General features: G+C 36.9%; 1 protein-coding gene across 4 annotated transcripts in view; it reads left to right on the top strand.

The window, feature by feature from the left end:
* The window catches only part of DCP1B (decapping mRNA 1B), a 45836-nt gene that overhangs the window by 9856 nt on the left and 14678 nt on the right, over positions 1–21302 (top strand). For all 4 annotated transcript variants that reach the window (XM_059471690.1, XM_059471688.1, XM_059471689.1 and 1 more), the window contains 2 exons: positions 17825–17891; positions 19668–19803. In XM_059471690.1, coding sequence (XP_059327673.1) covers positions 17825–17891; positions 19668–19803 — 203 coding nt within the window. The remainder of the gene's footprint in view (positions 1–17824; positions 17892–19667; positions 19804–21302) is intronic.

The following is a 21302-nucleotide window of genomic DNA, read 5'->3' as shown; positions in this document are numbered from 1 at the left end:
AGTACCCCAATTTGATAATCTGCTAGACCTTCTTATTTCATAAACTAATTTGGAGTTGGGAAACATATCAAGAGGGAATGCTGTTGTTCACACACACTGTGTGGTAGAAGCAATAGAGGAAGAACATTCTAAATAGCCTAAATGAAGCTGCTGTTTTTGAGACTCTTTTCTAAGCTGACAAAGAACTGGAGTTCAGAAGCAAACTGAAAAGACTTGCAGACATCTTCAGGCTAACCTAGACTGGGCCAGACTTTAGGATTTTAAGTACTATTCTATCTGATTTTGAAGGCTTTTTCTTATGTAGCTGTAATCTTGTTTAATCCTGTTTTGAAACTTCATTAGAAGTTTCTGTATTTATATACCAATATCCCTTTTGAAACCTGATCCATTAATTTCTTTTTTGTTGATACAAGTGGTATAATGAGTAATTAGAAGTTGTCATAATTCTCTGGTGACAGAAATAAGTTTTTAGTTTGATTACTGCACATGAATTGTGATACTTTTTTTTACTAAGAGAAAAATCAGGGGTTGGGGGATGTAAGCTCTTTTTTCACTAAGATGTGGAAATTTTAGATTTGCAGGGAAAACTTTAGGTTGATATTTCTCAAATATAAGTAGCAGCCTGTGCTTCTGAGCAGGATGTCTGGGTCTGTGTATCTGATTTTTGTTTGCTCTAACCATGGGTAAATCTGTACCTCTTCATTGAATTGTGAGTTTGGTTGTCTGAGAGCAGATTCATGTTTGGTTTTATTAAAAAAAACCCTATAAATCCTGTCAGTATCAGGTGAGTTCTGGTATAAGGTTATGTTACCCCTTATCTTCCTGAAATATTCTTATAAAGGCTTAATTATTATTTCTTCAAGAAAACTGAAGGTTTTGATACTTCAAAGCAAAAGCTTCTGTTGTTTTCTGGGATTTTCATGAAGACAGCTGTTTTCAGAGCAAATTGGGAGACAATTTTTACCAACTCATTTGAGTTGCCCAGGTTTTCTTTAGGTCCCTACAGTTCATGTGGTGATTTGTTCATTGGGTTGCACATACCTCTTGCCCTTTCTTCCTTGTGTTTCAAAGCCTTTGCAACATGAAATAAAGGGATCTCCCTGACAATAAGTGGGGGTTTTCACAAGGGTCTCATCCAAACACAGTTCTGAATTTCGTCTTCAATTTTATAAATTAATATTTTCTTGCTTTTGCACAATTTGCCTTTATATGTTTTTGCAAAACTAAGGCTTGAGGTTTATTGTTAAATGAACTTTACAAAACTGGGGTGTTTAGGCCCTTATGCTGTAGGACTGTTTTTGTCTCCTGCTTTCACATAGTAACAAGGAGTACTCAGGGACAGCAGTTTACTCTGCAGAACACTGAACAGTTTGGCAGCAATACTTAACAGTATCTGGAAACAAATTATCTTTTTCTAACATGCTGTTTGACTTAATGACTTCTTAGGCTGCTTTTCATACATGTCTCATTATCAGATCTAACAAAACTAACAATTCCCTCTGCATTTTTAATTGCTGGCCTTGCCCATTGTTTTGTTTCTTCCAATATTCAAAATTCTTTTTGTACAGCTGAGTATCTGTGGCTGGTTGTATCTCACAGTCTAAAATAAATCTTTTTTGGCAGCAAAAGCTGGTGCTTGTGTAGTGGACAAGCCCAACAACATTTTGTGATGTAACAGCTATCCTTCTGTAAAGCTTGCTTTGTATCCAATATATAATCACAATTGAAAAAAAAAAAACAAAATTGTACACAATAAATGTAAGTTTTAGAAACGCTTAAGATTAAAAAGGTATATTTAATCCTTTTCTTTTTTCATATTTCTTTTATTGTTTCATGTGATCCTGGTTATCTTAAGTTGAATTATTGTCTGAACACCATGTTGGAGGCACAGTCTAATTCCAGGACTTTTCAGGCTGGATTTGGGATGCATGCCAGTTAATGTTTGCTCTGATCCACTATTTCACAGCAAAGTTTTTTTTTGGGAAATCTGTCAGGGTAGAGCTGGGGTTATTAATTTCAAAGCCAGGAGGGAAGCTCAAGTTAGTTTTTAATGCCAGCAGAAATCTTTGTCCACCAAGGAACAGAAGGTTTATGGCTCAAACAGGCAATTTTCAATGTGACCTTTAAACTTCTGCAATTTTAGGTGCTTGCTTACTGAGAGCAAGACAGTAGTTCTGGTGTTGTTTAGATGATCTTACAATTTTTAAATTTTCATGCGTTATGTATTTGACTACATAATTACATAACTACATAATTATGACTTTATTTTCATTAGTTTTTCCTGATAGTTATTGGGAAAACCAATAGTCAGAGCCTGCTGCTTAAGCCTGGATGCTGATTGATATGAGATGGTTCAGAAGAAATATATAGCAGTAAATTATTGATTAAATTACCTTAATTTTCTCCCTTTAGCAGCTGTGTAATAATTACAGCTATTCCCCACTCTCTACTGTACCAGGTGTTTTTGTCTGTGTGCTGGGTCAGGGAATTATTTCTTGATTTCACTCATTTACCTTTTCATCAGTGAATTGTGCTTTTGATGCTTGTAGGAAACAGTTTGGGGAATATTAAGTTGCTTATCTCAGAACTGGCTTCACCTTGAGCATTTTAGCTGCCAAGAACACAAGATCCTGCCTTAAAATAGTATGCTAATTGTGACAATGATCTGATACAGGTTAATTGGGTGCTTTTCTGCTATATTGAGTGCAGAAAGAAATTGTGTGACATGTCAGCTGGTATTTCTCTCTGACAGTTTCTGCACCTATTTGGACACAGTAGTTACTTTTTCCTTCTCTGCCACACTGTTACTACTGTCATCTCCTCAGCCTGAAATGGAATAAAACCTTCCTAGTGAAAGGTGTCTGCTGAATTTGGGCTCTTGGTGGTACCAAAGCAGAGCAGACATGCCTGGATTTGGCACAGCTGTCCAGACACACGTGGTCTGTGCATAACCTTACACTTGTCTCAGTTTTTCACTTTAACCTGCTGCCATGTGTCTGTCAGAACCCTGAACAATTTTGTATTATTTTCCCAGATTTTTACACTGCAGAGATGTCTGGTAAATGGGATGGGAGGGAGAGGGAAGTTTGCCAGCTGTCTAAGGAAATTTTGTGGGTTTTATCTGTGGTTTGTGGGTTGCTGTTTGTTGTTTTTGTTCTTCCCCCATAGTTCATAATTATGAATGAAAATTTTACCAAATATATGCTTGGGGGCAAGTGCTTGTAAAATGTTTAGGAAAAGGTAACAGTGTATATTTTTCTCAAACTATTATTTTTCGTTCTTAGATTGTTACAGCATCAATGATGCTCTCAAATAGAGCAACTCATCTTATTTTGAGACTGTGGCACATTTTAGTTCACCCTTCTAAGGAAATGCATGCTAATAAAAATACAAATGAATTATAAATGTCCCACCTCTGCAATGACCCTGCAAGTAGCATTTCTCTTGTAAAAAACATCTTAGCTTGAACACTTTACAAATCTACTTCTGAAGGGAAAAGGTAGGAAGCAACAAGAAAAGAATCAGAGTGATATGTAAAAAAGAATATATGATGAAAACCAATCCTCTTTTGGCTACCATAGTGTATTTTTCCCCTTGAAATGTGTTCATAATCTACACTGTTATTGTGTAATTGTGTATTTTAAACCTCCTTTTCTTATTTTTTTTTTTTAGCATGAAACCAGCATTTGGTGGTGAAATTTCCTTGTGTATATATTTAGACTTGGCCTTCTGCATATTGACCAATAAACTGCTCCTGGCTCAATTGAGACAGGCAAAATAGGTATTCCAGCCTTTGTCTTTACAATGTAACAGAGTTTGTTTGTTATTGGTTTGGGTAAAAATACCAGTTTAGAAAGGAGAACCTTTATCAGCCTCTATCCTGCCAACATTCAGTATCAGGTCCAGTATCAAACCCCAAAAGGATCAATGCAGAAAATAGAAATGTATATTCAATTGATTATTCTCCAAATCCTCCTTTGTCTTTCAGAATTTTGAAACAAATAACTGTAAATGTGTTTAACTTAGTCCAGTTTGTGATTTTTTTTCTCTAAATGTCTCCAAATCAGTGGTCTACTGATTCAGAAACATTACATGGCTTTCTCTTGCTGCATCATTACACAAAGTGCCATGTTTTTGTCACAACTGAATAAGTTAAAACCATTTTTTGTGCTTATTTGCAGAACTATTGTTCTGGCCTGCTACAACCTGCATGTTTTGTTTAGGAAAATATTTCTGTAGTTTACAACCCTTTGAGAAGTGTTTGTCAATTTGAAACAAAAGTGCAAACTCAAACTGTAGAAATGCTAAATAATTTTGGCCTTGCCCTTCTTAGGGATGTATCCTTCTCAGCCTGTTTTTTTGCTAAACAGTTTTGGGTAAAGCTGTTTTTGAAAAGTCTGCCTGGACTGACTAGTGCCATGTCTCAGAATACAAATGTTTGTGCTTTACCTGAGCTTCTGTCCTTGGAGACATTTTTGTTTCAGAGATACAAACAAATCTCTCCTCTTTTCCATTCCAGTTTCTCTCCTTTGATCAGCATTTTAAAAATTCATTGTGTATCCAGCAAGACAGAACAACAGCAGAGGTCATGATTATCTTCCCTGGATGTTCCTGGCCTTAAAGTGAAACCTCAGTTTTGCTGAGAGTGTTGGAATACTAACAGGCTGGAGCATAGGCATTCTTTTCCTTTTTTAAATTTCCAAAGGAAACATACATGCTGAAAAATAATGTTTTTAATTAATTAATGTTTTTAATTCTAAACCCAGAAAATGAAGGATGCAGCATGTACTTTGTCATGTTGCATGCAATTTTTGGAAACCTGTTTAAGTTTCTGTCCAACCTAACTGTTGTGTAGTTTTTAATCTGCAAATTTCCTTGAGAGAAGTAAGCAAGCTTCTGATTGCCTCTGTTTATTGGATTCATAGTGATGATAATTTTTTTTAAGCAAGATAGCCTCTGGCACTCAGTTTATTGACTTCCTTGTACCTACACTCAAATTACCTGTTCATAAACCAGTTTATAAAAACATAGATAAAGGCATTACTAATTTTCTACTACATTTCCCATATAGCTCCTGCCTTTGTGGTCTATACTTCAACTAACCAATGATTTTAATGTGCTTAGAAAATGGTAAAAATTACTTCAGAATGTCAAGGAAAATAATAAACTGCCCCTTGGAAATAGTATAGATACCAATTTATATTTTTATCACTAAAACCATAAAATATGTGCATTTATATGTTAGGTTTTCATGCTTTCTGTTTCATTTGAATTTTCAAGGCTACCTGAAAATCTTTAATGCCTGCCTGCTGAGATATAAAAATATTATTATAACTTGATGGCATAAGTTAATAGTGCAGTCAGGGGTAGATGGACATGAAGGAAAGTGGGTTTTAACATCAGTAATTATGGTTTAGCAGTCAGGTTATTTGGCTTGCCTCTTCTAGAGTGCACAAACTATAGGGTTTGAAACTTGTGGCTAAACTCTGTTTAATTCCATGGAAGGAGGAGTGTATTTTTAACCTAGGGAAGGGAACAGGAAAATGAATTCAAAATAAATCAACTGAAAAAGTGCCATAGAATATAGTTTTTGATGGAAACTTTTTGTTGATCATGGTTTCTTCTTTCCCCAAACTGAAGGTGCCACTATTCTGAGCAGAACACTGGACTAAGTGAACTGCAGAAGCTCCAGCCAAACAAAATTATTATTGTGACTCTAGGAGTAGCAGCTGTTAATTAATTCAGCTTTAGGGTGTTTGGGGTTTTTTCCTGGGTTTTGTGGAGAGTAAATGTTCTATGATTTAGGTTTTTACATTTCATATTTAAAAAAACAAGGAGGAGGAACTACAAAATTCCTTTTTGTTTGTTGTTTTAAAAGCAAAATTGTTTGTACTACTAAGTATTTCTAAATTTAGTTTCTCTAGGGCTGCTTTATTATTCATATTTTCCTTTAAACTAAATACAATTTGTTTTTCAGTGGAGTTTGCAGACACCACTGCTGAAGGCCTTCAGTTTTAATTTTTGATGCGTAACACCACAGTCACACCACCCAACTCAGCACAGATACTTCCTATTCAAACTTTCTAAACAGGATGTTTTAGTTGTTTCTTCCTCACCCTGAGGATTTTATGCCAAGTGTGGAACCCTTTGGCTGAACAAAGCAAACAGGTTTTGGTTTGTCAGGTGGCTTTTTGCAGCTGTGACTGTGATGACTGCAGCCATCTTTTTGCTTTAATTATGTTTTTCTGTTGGGTGTTGAAGGTGCTTAAAAAAAAGTAAGGAAAAGAAATGCAGTAATGTTAATGCAGGTTTTCAGTTTCAGCCCAGTCTGGAAGTCAGGGTATGCCATGTGAGAAGAAACAGGCTAAGGAGCTAAGACAAAAAGGCTGTGGAGTTTTTAGATGGCTGATAATTATTTTGTGCGTGGTGCAGCTGTATCTCAGTTTGGGCAAACAAATCAGTAGGAAAAGGGTATGGAATAGAGTTAGACCCATGTGTCAAACATCCCACCTTTGGGGATGACTTTCTGTATGAGATGGCAGGAGAGTAATGCTGCCTATATCTGCTAGACACAGGCTTTGTTTCCCATTTATGGATGTCAGCATATAAGTAACAAATTAGCTTGTCTGGACGTTTACTGTGGGGAGTGCAGTGCCAGTGCTGGGCATTCCTGACGTCTTTTCAAGATAAGATAGGCATATGATGCAGCAATGCTCAAGAGTTGGGCTTGCAGCAGATAATGATTCTTTTTTTCAGAGGGGTTATTTTCACATGACTACCTGTACACCCTCTGCTTCACACTTCCCCCCTTGCACAGCATGAAACGCTGGGTGTTTCAGGAGCAGGGGAAATATGTACATGAATTCCTCTATGTATTTCTCCTGCACACAAGGATATTCCAGAGCTGCTTGCTTTTCACAAATCCCTTGTGTAACCGCCTTTGCAGCTTAATCCCCTCACATACGCACACATGTATTTAGTATTTTCAGCTTTCCTATGTTTTAAACTTCTTAGCCTCTTTGTCTACAACAAAAAAAAATATTTCTTTCATTTTCCTTTACTTGCATTCCTTTTTTTTTTAAATCATGTCACAGTGGAAGTGGGAAAGCAATGTTGATTAGATGCTCTAAATACAATATATAACCAAAAGAAGCCATCCATCTACTTAACTCCCCAGATCTGAGAATTACTAGAATTATCTAAATCCTGTGGTGGTGTGATCACACATTCAGGGCTTCCCAGTACATTATCACCAAATTCTGCTGTGAGGTATTAGGCTAATCTCCTACATGACACAGATTGCTCTAGTTAGACAGGAAGGCAGCCCTTAAGGCAGCTGTGAGTACAGTTTGTGTGCACACGAGTGGGTGATGCTGTCTTACCTCCAGGTTTGATGTAGAAGCAGTTGAGCTGAGTTTCATGCACCAGCTTCCCCTTGTACTTGGTGTCGGGTTCCCCCGGCTGGTGGCTGCCCAGGGGGTGATACGCCTGCCGAACCAAGGCTTGAAACATTTTCAAATTCCAAGGAGCCTCCAAGCAGCTGAAGCTGAGTGGTTTTTTCTATAGATAGTAAAGGCACATTCCTTTTGGTTAATTTCCTTGTTTCAGGATTATGTAATAGCCTTGTACAGAAGTTAAAACCTGAATGTTGTTTTAAATCGCTGACAACTGGATCTTCTAATCTAGGAACTATTTTCTAGCTCTTCGAAACGTTTTCAATATCATTTGCGTTGTCCTTCCTTCTCTTGCTGTTCACTCCTAATCCTTTGCTTGTCCTCTGTGCCTTGTGCTCAGTTGGAGCCTCCTCCTCCTCCCCCTGTCCGTTTTTCAGGAAAACTTGGATTGAGGAGTGAAGATAATGGGCGCCATCCACCCATCAGCTCGTCACCTCAGCGAGCCATGACGATCTCTGGTTTCTGTATATCCACACAGGCTCCTCTGATAATATTCTCTTGTGCTTGAAAAAAATAGGTTTGCTTAGCAGAGGGTGGACTACACTCCTGACATAGCCAGAAAACTTCTCTCGGAATGTGAGCTTGCTTACTCACGCTCTTTTATATGTGTGTGTATATGTATAAAAATATTTGTAACCTTCTCTCAAAACATGGAAGATAAATATGTGAGCAAGTGTATCCCACAGCACATATACAAGCTGCTCACTTCTGTCTAACTTTGATTTAATACAAGCTCTTGAGTGCCTCATCAGTGCTCTCTTTGTCAAAACAAACCTTAAATCGGCAGTAAAGAATACTTTTCAATTACAGGAGGGAAGAGGAAAGAAACCCTTCCCAAGTGTAAGATAGCATACCCTTTAAAGGACAAGGAATGTGTTATATACAGGAACGTGGTGCAAGTGCTCCAGTGGAATTTCACTCAGGCTGCAAAGGCAGAGTTGCTTTTTTGTCTTAACTGCTGTCCAAAGCAGTAACAGCACTGGGCTTCATGCCTGCTGCCTGCTCTGCTTCAGTGGCTGTGGCTGCAGCCCACTTGTGGGGTTTGCTGCAGGGCCTCCTTTCACAAAGTATAAAGTCTTCATCATGAATTGCCTAAAATCAATCCCAGAAAATACCCAGTGGGTTTTTCCTGCTGGCGTTGTTGTTTTGGACATACATATGCCCAGGACTTGTAGAGCCTGTTTTAATAATCCCTTTGCATAACAGTGGTATTGTTTACATGCATTAAACCAACCAGAGAGATTCTGTAGCCAGGGATGGGGGAAAAAAAAGTAAGTAATGTGAGACACAAGCTTCAGGTCAGAAGTCAGCAATAAAGGGACTAAGATCCTTTCTGTGGATCATCTGCTGCTGCCCATTGTTTTAGAAAGGATATGGACTTTCTGTTTGAGCTGTACCAATTCTTTTGGCTCTGTCAAACCAACTGCCTTTCTGTAAAATTTCACTGTCTTTTCCTAAACAACATACAGTGTTAAATCCTCTATACAGGCATGTGTTGCATCTCTCAATTAACAAGTTCATGAAATTTCATAATTAGAAAAAGGAGAGAAATAACATTGGGATTTTTTTTTTGTGTGTGAGTATGCTATGTCTTCCTGCAGGGCTTTGCTGCCTTCTGTTTATTGTTACCTGTTGTTTTTATTCTGGTTTCTCTCATGTGAATATTTCTCTAACACTCTTTAACAGAAAACAAAGTAGATGTTCAAATTTGCACTGAAAGTTAAAAACTGAAGGAGGGGAGAGACTGAGGAAGCAGATTATGATTACTGTTAAGTTTTATTCCTAAAGGATTATGCATAAACTAGTAAAACACTGCTGACTTCTGAAGCAAAATGAAATACATATTTCTACTTTGTGTGGAAGCAATACAGTTGCTGCAGTGAAAATAATCCCATGCAATAATCCCTAATTTTTATTTAAATATGACTTTAGTCTATAATCAGGGATTCAGAGTTGCAGGGTACCTTCCAGTGCTGCTATTGTGAAATATCTAGCTGCTAATATGAAATGAATTTGATAAATGTGAGGGGTTTTTTTTCTTTTTCAGTTGAATTACAGGTTAAATAAGAAACTGTTTACTACTTAAATTACATTTTCTTGGTGACAAACTTGATCTCGGGGTGCATTGTCTCTCTCTTTGTTCATATACACAGAACGTTCTGTGTTCTTGCCCACAGAATGTTTTGTGTGCAACATTATAGCAAAATCAGTAAACTTCTGAATAACCTGAACACTAATTTCAGTTGTTAAAATAAAATTTTAAAATAGATACAAATACAAATTAAAATAGAATAAATACAGATTCAAATTAAAATAGAATTACAGTAATCAAAGAAAAAAGCAACAAGGTACTTCAAAGGGGTATATTTCTATCTTCATGAAAGAAATTACAAAATTGCAATTTCACAAGAAAAATGCAGGTGAAAAATTATTATTAATACTTAAATGATCCTTCAGCTTTCAAGCATGTAAAAATGCAGTGGCCATATGTGAATGATAGAGTTCAGGGTGAAATTTAGCTTGTGAGCACAGTGTGAACCTACCCACAGTTTGCCTGCCATTCTGTGAGAACAGTGAATGTCCTTTCTGTGCCTGTGAAATTGTATTTTATTTCTAAAACTTGTGCTGCAAAGTTTCTGTCTGCAGCTCTGCAGAGAAGCAGATGTTACTGAAGGCAGTGCAACAGCTGACTGCAAGGGAAGGAATGGTTACAGAAGAGTAGAAAACTCATTAATTGTGGACTGTAGCCTGTTAACAGGCTGTGGCAAAGCAATAAAAGGGAGTGCATAAGATATGCTGTAAATATCAGCTAACTGTTTGAGATATCAGGAGGAGTAGTTGACTTTTGCCTATTTCTATGTGGATTTTTAAAATTATTTTTCTAACCATTTTAGAATTAGAGATGGTGTAGGAAAAATGAAACAATTGCCTATACAAAATTGTTGTGTATAGAGCATACAAATGGAAAAATACCAAAATTGAGAGGTTAAATTATCTTACTGTGTTTATGTGTTTCTTGTTACAAGATCAAGGATATACAAGTAACTCAGACTTTTATTGTTGCAGGCTGAGAGCTCAGTCCAGATCTGCAAATGTATTTCCATTACTTAGGATCTGAAGGTATGCAGTGGAGAAATAAGAGATGAGATCACAACAGTCAGAATTAGAAACATCATGTATAGTTAAGGTTGCTTATTTTCTTCATGAAGCCCTTTATGAAGTTGTTCATTATTTTGTGGGAGTTGAACCATTTGGAGTGACAGCTCATCATACTGATTATAGTGAAAATTCAGGTTTCAGGAAAAAATGACATGCTATTGAACACCTATTTGAGGTTAAAATAGTCTTCTCTTTTTTCCCTTCTCTTCTAATATCCTGGAAAATGGCATTGTCAGAGTTTGGAAAACTATTTGACCTTGAACTTAACTATAGCTGTGGAATTGGAGGTGTACCTTTGGCAGGTACCTCAGAGATGCACTTTAAAAATAATTGGGAACATATTCTTAGACTGGACTAAATTATAAATGAAAACCTTGATGTGAGAATCCTGGTGAGTCCTCTACCAGCTGTGTGTGTCACAGGCAGCAGAGCAGCTCTTCCCTGTGGGAATGGAAGCCCAGATACTCCACAAGAAACACAGAAGCTGCTGCTGTTCTTAACATAGTGGAAAGAAAAAGGAAAGGCTGGAAATTGAGACACTGAAGGTAGCTCTCCTTTCTGTTCTTTCCAATAAAAGCAATTTTTTTGTTGTCTCCAGGCTGGAAAAGGTGTGTTGTCCCCTTCTTGATTGAGCAGTGTTCTTTTAGCTTTTTGTTACTAGGTAGGAGGGAAGTGCACAGAATCAAGAAAAGCTTTCTAGTTTAACCTCTTCCACTTGTGACAGTCTCCTTTTAGTACAAGCCTTTCTGCTGCTGGAAGGTGTGGATTTATATTTAGCCTGGATTTGTGTAAGGCATTGCTGTGTTCTGCTCAGGTGATTTCTGTACATCAGGGCCTGGCTTCATTGCAGTGTGTTGAAGACATGTTCTATTGTTTGCAGAGAATATAGAGCACAGGTAAGCTAGAAAATAATCCTTCCAGGCGTTGAGGAGTTGCATTTGTTTTCCAGTAAGGCTTTCCCTGATGGATTTTTATTTCACAGCAACCCTGCTTGTGTTGAATCAGGATATTTGGATGTAGTTTTTAGCTTATGGAACTCTTGTCTGATGGGGATATTTTGGAAGTCTATTGTGAAATAGTAACGGGAACCATTTGTTATTTAAGAGAGCCTATTTATAAGAAAAAATATTTCTCAAGAACAACTTGTTATTTCAGAAATTGATAGCCTGGCTTCCACAGCCTTCCTGCTGTAATTTCAGTGTCATGCACCATCATGATTTAAAAATTATTTGGGACTGATGATGCAATGGCAAGAGGTGTGACTGGAAAACCAGTGGTGTGGGGCAAAAAAAAATTCTCTAAGCCAGATGGATCATAATATAGATGCTATTCCTGTGTCAGGAATAAAAATTTCTTGTAGCATCAACAGAAGGCATATTTAAGGGAAATCTTGCAAATACAGTTTGCATTTGGGCTCTTTTCCAAAAAAAGTAAAGAACCTGCTGATGGACTCTTACATCTGCTGAGCTTTATGGAAATAAGTGCATCAATAGGCTTTAAATTTTCCTGCAGTACTAACAGAACTTCAGCTTTGAGGCCATTTAGGGGGCTTTCCAGTGACCCTATTCTGTTTGACAGCTACACAGTTGATTTTTCTTCATTAAAATTTCTGATAAATTTGGATCAAAAATCTGCCTGAAGTCAGTCTCTCACAGCAGAGTCACAGACATGATTTATTAAACCATCCACCCTGTCTGTGCTGTCCTTTTTTTGCCTCATGAAACCAGAAATAATCACTGGCTCTATCTGGAAGTCTGCAAATTGGTCCCCCAACTTTCACAACTGATAGATGATGGTAGGAATATTTCAGGGTCCATTCTATTAACAAAAATTTTGTCTTGATTTTTAAGGCGTGGTTCCAAGAACAATTAAACAGATGGTGGTGACGAACTTATTCTTGACTTCAGTAATGTTGCCAATCACTGCCCACTCTCAAACCATTTGCTTTTGGGGAAAGGGGTCTGGAGGGGCTTTTTCATTTTGTTGGGGGTTTTGTTGTTCATATTTTGTGGTTGTTTTATTTTAGAATAAAATTGTTTTAACAGTTCCCTCCTCAGCTGAATTTCACTGGTTAAGCTGAAAAGAGGCCATGTGTAATCAGTGCTTTGCATTGACATGTCTGTGAGTAGGATTCTTTCTCCTTTAACAACTGGTTTGGTTGTTTATTAGGGCATTTTTTGTAGCTTGCTTGTTCATATATAATATTTTAAATATTTGAGATAATGGAGATACCAAGTCATCCTTTTCCCTGTCTTTAACAGTTCTCCAAATGAGTGGATCAGGAGCTTTATCAGCCTTTAAATGAAAGAACAATTGTCTGATAATTTAACAGGCAGGGCCTTTTCAGAGCTTTTTAGGAATTTAGGTTGAGCTCATAGCAAAATACACATTTTTGTTGTTTGAAAAACTCTTACCTTGCTTCAATTTATTGACTTTTTAATGCCTGAGGAATCATTAAAATTTTGACTTCTCTTTAAAAACTTCCAGAAATACCAGGATATAGCCAGAGAGAAATTTCCATTATTTAGAAACAAATACATTTACCTAATACATATTTTGTATTGTGCAGCTTTGCACAATGCTGAGAAGCAAGAGGCCTAAAAATTCCAGTCCTGTTGATGATCCACATTTCTGTCAATGTGGTATAACAGGATACAATTGAAATCTTTTTCTAGTGTTTTGGGTTTAATATCTAAAGAGCAAAATTTTATGTTTGAAAGAATTTAAAGCCTGCTTAGAGCTAAAAGAACTTTAGGACTCCTAAACTAGGAAATACCAGAGTTAAGGCTGGTTGTGCAATCTCTCTGTTTATGGACTTTTATATTGTGTGGTTTTCTTCTTTTGCAATAAGGACTTTGTTTCAGCTATCAAACAGTTGGAGTGGTGTTCACATCAAGAGGCTACTCAGTAGTCTGGTTTTTCCTCATTACTCATGCATGGCCTTTGTTATATGCCTCTGGAGTTCTGCACTAGAGTCAGAATTATGGAGTTTTCATGTTGTTTTCTCCAATAATCATCACTATAAAGCTGGTAACTCAGGAACAAAGAGAACTGTCTTACCTTGCTCAGATTATAAAGATTATTCTTCCCATTTCACAAATTGAGATCCTAGGGCAGAGTAGTTACAATTAGAATGGAGTGTCTGACTTTAATTACTCAAGCCAATTTTTTTCCAATGTATTTATTATTCATATGTTCAAAAAAGTTTCTTACGGACTTGGATTGGGGTGATGGGTGTTTTTTCAGGCCACACACTCAAGTCTTGCACCCAGGTCCAAGATCTCGCCTCAGCCACTGGGAAATGAAGCACACACAACCAGTGCAGCCACTTCAGATAATATTTCACAGCTTGTGTATCATTGCATAACATCTCTGGGATGGAATTCAGCTTTCCAGGATAGTGTGCAGCTGTCTGTGCTCGGGTTTTTCTATATTTCTCCCTTGTTGCAGTCCTAAACATAGCAACATAAAGGTGTCTGCCTGCCTTGCGAGACATGGATACAGAAATTTCTCTTTAACATAGCCAAGTGTGGATTTACATATTCAGGAGCAAGAGTCTAGACTATACATAGACCAAAATACTTTAAGCATGGAATGAAGAATAAACACAAAAATTTCAGACTTGGTGTTTATTTTTTTATTTTTAATACCAGCAAGTATAAAACAGTTCCTAGGTACAGGGGAATCTCTAGTCAGTAGTTATTTCTGTATCCATTTTATGTAGTCTGTGGAGGAGTAGCTTAAAAATCACATGTTGCAGGTCTGCTGAAACAAAAGCTTTCATAATGAAAATGTCTATCCAGAAGACAAAAATCTAATCACTGGAATAATGAAGAGGAAAAAAAATAATCCCGGAAAAAATGCCTTTCTTTTTAATAGAATACTTAACACGAATGATTGAGGTCGATAAGAAATTCTGTATTATCGTAATAGCTAAATTAATGTTTCAAATATTGAGAGGTTGGAAATTGTTATCTATAATTCTGGAAGATAGCAGCTGTCAGCTTCTGCATATAAATAGTATCAAGTGTTCTAGTGTTTGTGAGGACAGGAGAAATCCATAGCCAAAAAATGAAAACTGTAAGGCGGAAGCTTTCGAATTGGCTCTGAAGTCGTGATTTCAAACTTAAATAGTGCCCTTCCTGAAATTCAGTCACTGAGCTATTAAAGGAGCTTCACAGATTTGGGTAAAAGTTTTCAGTTTTGATTTATGAGTGGCCTGCCTTTTAGAAATTCTAAAAATTCTAAAGACTGATACCCTTAATAATTAATAACTTCAGTCAGTTTATTTCAGTAATTTAGCTTCCCATTCAATGTTAATTGCATCTTCTTGAGTTCATAGCTGCATTATGTCATAGCTTTGTGTAATCTTGTTAATAATATTGTAATTGTGGCACTTTTTTTTCCTTTTAATGTCATCAATTCATTACTTGACTCTGATTTTATTTTTTTCCGTTTTTTACAATCTCTTCTTACATAACTTTATGGTTGAGGCTGGGCCTGAAGTGCCTTAATATTTCCTCTTCTGTTTGGCAGTGGAAAAATTTGCTTTGTGTCTCTGATGTTTTGTGATTCATTTTTAACACGAACATGAAATTACCACTCTACACATGATACTTAGATGTGAAATTCTATTTTGTCAAACAGTCTGACAGAGTGGGAAGGGAGATAAAAGTAATCTGTTTATGTTTAATCCTGATAAAACAGGCAGTGTTTTCATGCTGGTAGAAAGCTTGCAGTGAATTTGTATTGTGTCTGTGTGCCAGGTTCCCAGACAGTTACAGGTTGTTATCAGCTTAGGTTCTCATTCTGGTTGTGGGGTTTTATGTGTTGCCACACACACCAGATTTTTTTTTTCATTTTGTCCTCATCATTAATCAAGATGGAGGCCATCAATACTCATTGTTTCTACACTTTTTTTCTCTTAAATACTGATTACAGGAGAATATAGTGAATTTATGCCATGGCTGCTTCAGGTATCTCAGATTTCCACAAGTTGCTGTGTTCTCACTGGTCCCTCACTCTCACCTGCATAAAAGAGTTCAGGGTGTGTTGTGCTACCACAAGCTCAGGGGTTGTTTCTCAGTGAATTTCAAGTGTCTGTCTCCTCTGGACAGATGGGAGCAGTGTGGAAGGAAGAGCAGTAGGACTGTCCACTTCTGAAAGATTTCAGCACCAACTGGGTGAGCTCTAAGCTCACAGGATGTTGGGCTTTGCTCTTAGCTTGCTTTCAGCTGTTCTTCCTAATTTGGGTTGGAAATACCATTTAACCAAGGGGAGAAATATATGTGGGTGGGTTTGAAGTTCAGCTCAGCACTAGGTTAAAGGTCTCTGGATCTGCAGTATCCTGACTTAAAACTGGAGTTAAAATGGGATATGTTGTTGGGTGGTGGTGTGGTTTGGTTTGGTGGCACAGACCCAGTGCCCTTGTTCTGATCCAAAGAGGTTTGTATTTGTTGCAACTGTATTTCAAAATATTAGTTGTAGCTCTGTAAAATCTGAAATCTGTCATTGTTCTGGTTATCAGTTTACTTCTGTTTGTCTCTGAGTTGAGATAAATCAGCAGCTGAAGCAAGGCAGTGTGAGTCTTGCAGCTTCTAATGGCCAGAAGCAGTTTGGCATTTCCAAGGGACTGTCAGCTTTCAGATTTATTAGGTATTCATCAGTAGTCTGTGGCATGTCTGTTCTGTTGGCCAAAGGTGAAGCTGTCCAACCTGTGCTGCATAATTGATGGTGCCACCAGCTGTGGCAGACATAAAAGAAATTTGGGAAGATGGAGCAGATGGCTAAAATTTCATCAATACTCTTCTCCATTGGAGATTCTTTTATAAAGAATGAGTATCTTGATTAAAACAAATTTGGTTTGTCTGGGATTCTCAGTCTGCTTGCTGTGCTGTTGCATTGAGGAATATGTAGTTTCTTGTGATTTGGACAAATTTTCAAATGTGTTCCATCAGAAGGATGTGGAATTTTGCATCACAGGTGGGTGTTCTGGAACCTTATGAGTTGTTCACATGCTTTTCTACAGGTGCACAGTTTTTTACTGAACACCCATTGGAACATGCTAGAATATTCATGTGCATTTGAAATGCATATTTTAATATTTCTGTTAAAAAACTGAGATTACTTGTGCAGTTCAGCTCTTAAATTGCACATTTGTAGAACCACTGGTGCATATTATGTTACTTGCCTTTTTTAGGTGAGTAATAGAAATCATCACACTTCTCAATAATCATAAAAAGGACAGTACATATTTTCAAAGTTAATTTTTGTATGCCTACAGGATGTCTGATTTGTGTGATATTTTAGACTTTTTGCCAATGTGATGTGTATTAAACAGCTGGGACCATTTTTAGTTCTATAGAAGACAACACACAGCTTTAAATTTGGAGGAGAATGGAGAAAATAATATAGTTATGTCTTGCAAGCAGCTGTACATTCATTTTCTTTCCAAACATGAACAAAGCCAAGGAACACTTCATATGCCACAGGTTTGGCTCTGTGGAATTGAAGGAGTTATTGCTTTTGGACTCTCCTAATATTAGGAATTATTACATCATCAGGGTCAGTGTTGCAGTTGTTTTTGAACAGGTGCTCAACCCATGTCAAATGAAATCCATTTTCAAATGAAATGTTGGAAGACATGGCAGGAACTGCCAATTCCTGGTAAGGTTAAGAGACAACTCTTGCCTGCAGTAGGATAGGGAGGGAAGGAGGAGGAAACCCAGGATCTCCTGCAGAAAACAATGGGCAGAATTACAGCAAATCTCCAGGGAGGTAGAGATGCTCTGATGCTCTGTAAGATAGACCTCAGCATTCTTTGAAAACCAAAGAGATTTCCCTACTTCCATATGCATGCAATGCTCCCTGCAGCATGCTGGTAGTGGAGCCAAATGGATATGACATAAAATAAAGCACAGAGAAAAAGATTTTAAAGAAAAACCCCCACTGGTTTAGTGTTCTGAAGAAAAGGATCAAATACCTTTGCCTTAATTGAGTATTTAAGAGCTTGTAATCTGAATGCTTAGAGATGTGCCTTTGATCTTTTTTGATTTTATAGGATCTGAGGTGTCATTTTGTGTTTCTGGATGGGGAAAACATAAGATCAAAATAAATTTGAAGATTAATTTGCAGGTCACATTTAAATATCTACCAGGAAGAGTTGCTGTTTGAGAAGATGCTCACAGTTTGTGTTTGATGTGCATTTGCAGTGTCCATATATGGGATTTGGTTTTATGATAAAGAAGAATGCCAAAGAATTGCAGAGCTCATGAAAAAGTAAGTGATGGGTAAATTTTTTAATGTATGTTTTCTGGTATGTACATGCCCATTTTATGTTTTTAGGATTATAATGCCTTTCTACTTTAAACTTACAAACTTTGTTGCAAGTGTCGAGCCTGCATTTCATAAAATGATAAATAAGTCACAGTATTGCAGTAATTTTTCCTAATTTGTAGTGCAGCTCTCCAGCTACATCAGAGTGTACCAGTTGATATGATTTATTTCCTGATGACTCAGAGACCTATTTTGAAGAATTGTATTCTTTGGGGGTTTAATATATCTTTCAATTTGGGAAGATTTTATTTTTTAATTTTGTTATCTTTCTTTTTTTTTGCTTATATTAAGGTAAGTGCAGGATATCATGAGGGCATGCTGTATTGATACAATTTCTGTGGGGTTTGTCCTGTTTGTACAGCATGGCTGAATCCCTGCTTCCTCATTTCTTAGCAATAGATACAAAATTCACTTTGTTGTTGGCATTTAAAGCAAGACTTCAATTAGCTTTAAAGTCATTGCTTTCATGCACATAAAAATGTGTTTTTCTAAATGTTAAACTTTAATTTTGCAGTCCAGCCAGAGGTGAAGATTTCATACAGAACTGTGTTCTCAGCTGTGTTTTATCCTAAGAATGTCATATGGGTAGCTTTTTCCAATATCACTCTTCTCATGTCCAGGATAGACAGTGCTCATTTTTCTGTGTTGTTTGCAGGGACCCTTTTTTTTAGGATGGTGTCCTGCAGGTTTTCATGTTTGCTTGGAGAACAAGGGAGCTGAAGTCATACAGATTTTATCAACATATGCAATCTACATTTTTTAGAGCTTTAATGTGGAGGATGTTGTAAAGGGGCTGGGTAGGACCAGGCAGTGATTGGCTATTCCAGCTGCCTGTGGTACATAGGATTAGACACACCAGATAGGATTTGTGATAAAATACTGGATGGGAAGGTAGTCATCTTTCCTCCATATGTCCTTTTTTTGAAAAAATACCTGCTGCTTTTCATTTTGCAGTGACAAAACAGTGTGAAATGCAGACTGGGACAGTGGTGGGGTTTTGTTCAGTGGGGTTTGTTGGTTTTGCTGTATATTCTATAGCTCTAAAATGAGTCAGCTGTGACCCAAGAAATAATTGATGGGGATGAATTTACAGAAATAAACAATGAACCCTAGGAAGCCCAGGTTTTTGACAGCTCATTTTAGTTAACTAGCTCAAGTTTCGGTTGGTGGTGATTAGGTGCTCTCAAACTGGTAATTTACTACAATAAAACCTAGTTTTCAGAGGATTCATGCAAATGTAAACCATGTGTAGTGGTTTATAATAGCAGTATTTCATATAGATAAAAAATACCCTGTTGCTCAGCCAATTGGCTGTGTGTTTTAATTCTCAGCATTCTACAATAATAATAAAACAGCTGGGGCAGGAAATTGGTCATTTGCTAGTACTTAATGCCTGATTTGTGTGTGTGTTTGCCATCCTCCACCACCAGCAGAACTGAATAACACTATAAATTCCTGCTCCTTCTGGGTATAGAAATTGTGACTCAGTTATGGAAATTTTATTCTATGGTCTAGTGTAGTCAAGATTGGAGAAAATTAATCTTATGTCAAATTATGATTTTTATAGAGATTTTTTTAATAGCGATTTTTTTACTGCACATTTTAATGTAGATGGGGAAGGACAAATATTTGAGTTTCAATTAAGTATTGTACATTAATTGTGGTTAAGTTTTTATGTTTGATTTGTACTTTTTTTCTCATATATCCTCCACCTTTCAGCCTAACTCAGCAGGAACAATTCAAAGCACAGCAGGGCACAGGAACAGGGGTGTCCCCCATGATCATGAATTCTGCTAATAACAAAGAAGTGGATATCTTAAGGATGCTTACCAAGGCCAAAGATGAGTATACCAAGGTGAGACTTGCTCCCATTTTACAGTATGAAACATAAAATATTTGATTTGGGGTTTTGAATAGATCTACTCCAAGTGATTTTGGACAGTGTGCTCTCTCATTTTATGTCGAATTTGCTAAAAATTCAAAAGAAATTAATGCTGTCAATAACAAGTTCTGGCAGGAGAATGTGGATATGATTATTTGTTGAATAGCAGAGGCTCAGAGCAAGTATAAATTACCTTTCATCTGACCCTTAGAGCTGTTGTGGCTATTGAGGAGCCCCTGCAAGCTGTGCCCTCTTTCTGGGTGAAGTATTTACCTGCTGGTAGTTTCCGTGCTTTGCACAAAGGACTTGGTTCAGGAGACTTTTGGCAGTGAAGTTACTGCTTTTAATTGTGGTTGTTAGCTCCTTTCAGGCACTAATGGAAGGAAATGAAAAGGTTGAAATGTAGTATGATTTCAGCCCGTGCGCTGCTTTGGTCTTCTGAGGCTTCTAAATAAAGAAGTAACTAATGGACTAATAATGTTCTCTATTATTGAGCAATCAAAAACGTTTTACTTTGGGGAATAAAAATCTAATAATTTTAACTACCTATATATAAGCTACAAATTGTTACAGAGCCTGCAGGTTCCTGCTGCTGTTTCCTGTATTGCTTATGTGCTGTCATGCAATAATAGAGCTCCTCAGTGTTCCCTAAGAGTCTGGCAATGTACATACATCTTAACTTTTATCTCTTTACATTTCTCGTGTTTATTTTTCTGAAATGTAGCTACTAATAAAATCCTCAGAAAGATGATAGCAAACTGTTTTGAGCTAGGGTGAAATGGAACCTAAATTTTGTGTATAGTTTCTGTTGAAGCTTGGGGCCTTTGTATTTTCTGCAGTAGAGATTTAATGTATTATAGTGGACAAACACTTCCAAAACTTGGTGGTTTTCCCATCTTTTAATACTGAATCATTATCTAATCTTGTCATCAGAGAATATGATTTGAGATGTTCTGAAATGTTTAAAGGGTTTTCATTAGATAACCTTAAAAATACTGCAGATGGAAAACTGGAAAATATTAGGCTGTCTTCAGATTCTGTGAAAAGAGGGTGATAAATCTAAAAGATGTTACCTTCCATTTCTGCATTAGCACACAGGAAACAAGACAAAGGAGAGGAAATTCTGTTGTTTAAATAATAGCTTTTAGGACTCTTTTCCCTTTAGAATCTTTTGCAGATTTGCTTCTTACTTTATCTTTAATCTTTCTGCATTTAAGGGATTGCCAAGGACATAAAAAATAACATAAAAACTTCCTCCTCATCTGGGACATGAGTGCTATGAATGCCTGACCTCTCATGAACAGGATGTGTATGATTTCTTGTATTGCTAGTAATATAAATTTCTAGAGTGTGATAAATAAAGGCAATGACAACCATTTTTCTCTCTAATGTCAATGTTTCAGAGCAGTTGTGGGTTTTGACTGGTTTATGACATCTACTTTCTTGTCAGTGTATGTTTTATTACTTACAGT

Source organism: Ammospiza nelsoni, chromosome 5, assembly GCF_027579445.1.
Source record: "Ammospiza nelsoni isolate bAmmNel1 chromosome 5, bAmmNel1.pri, whole genome shotgun sequence".
NCBI lineage: Eukaryota > Metazoa > Chordata > Aves > Passeriformes > Passerellidae > Ammospiza > Ammospiza nelsoni.
Note: the sequence above shows the minus strand (reverse complement) of the source record. Positions and strands in the feature narration are given on the sequence as shown.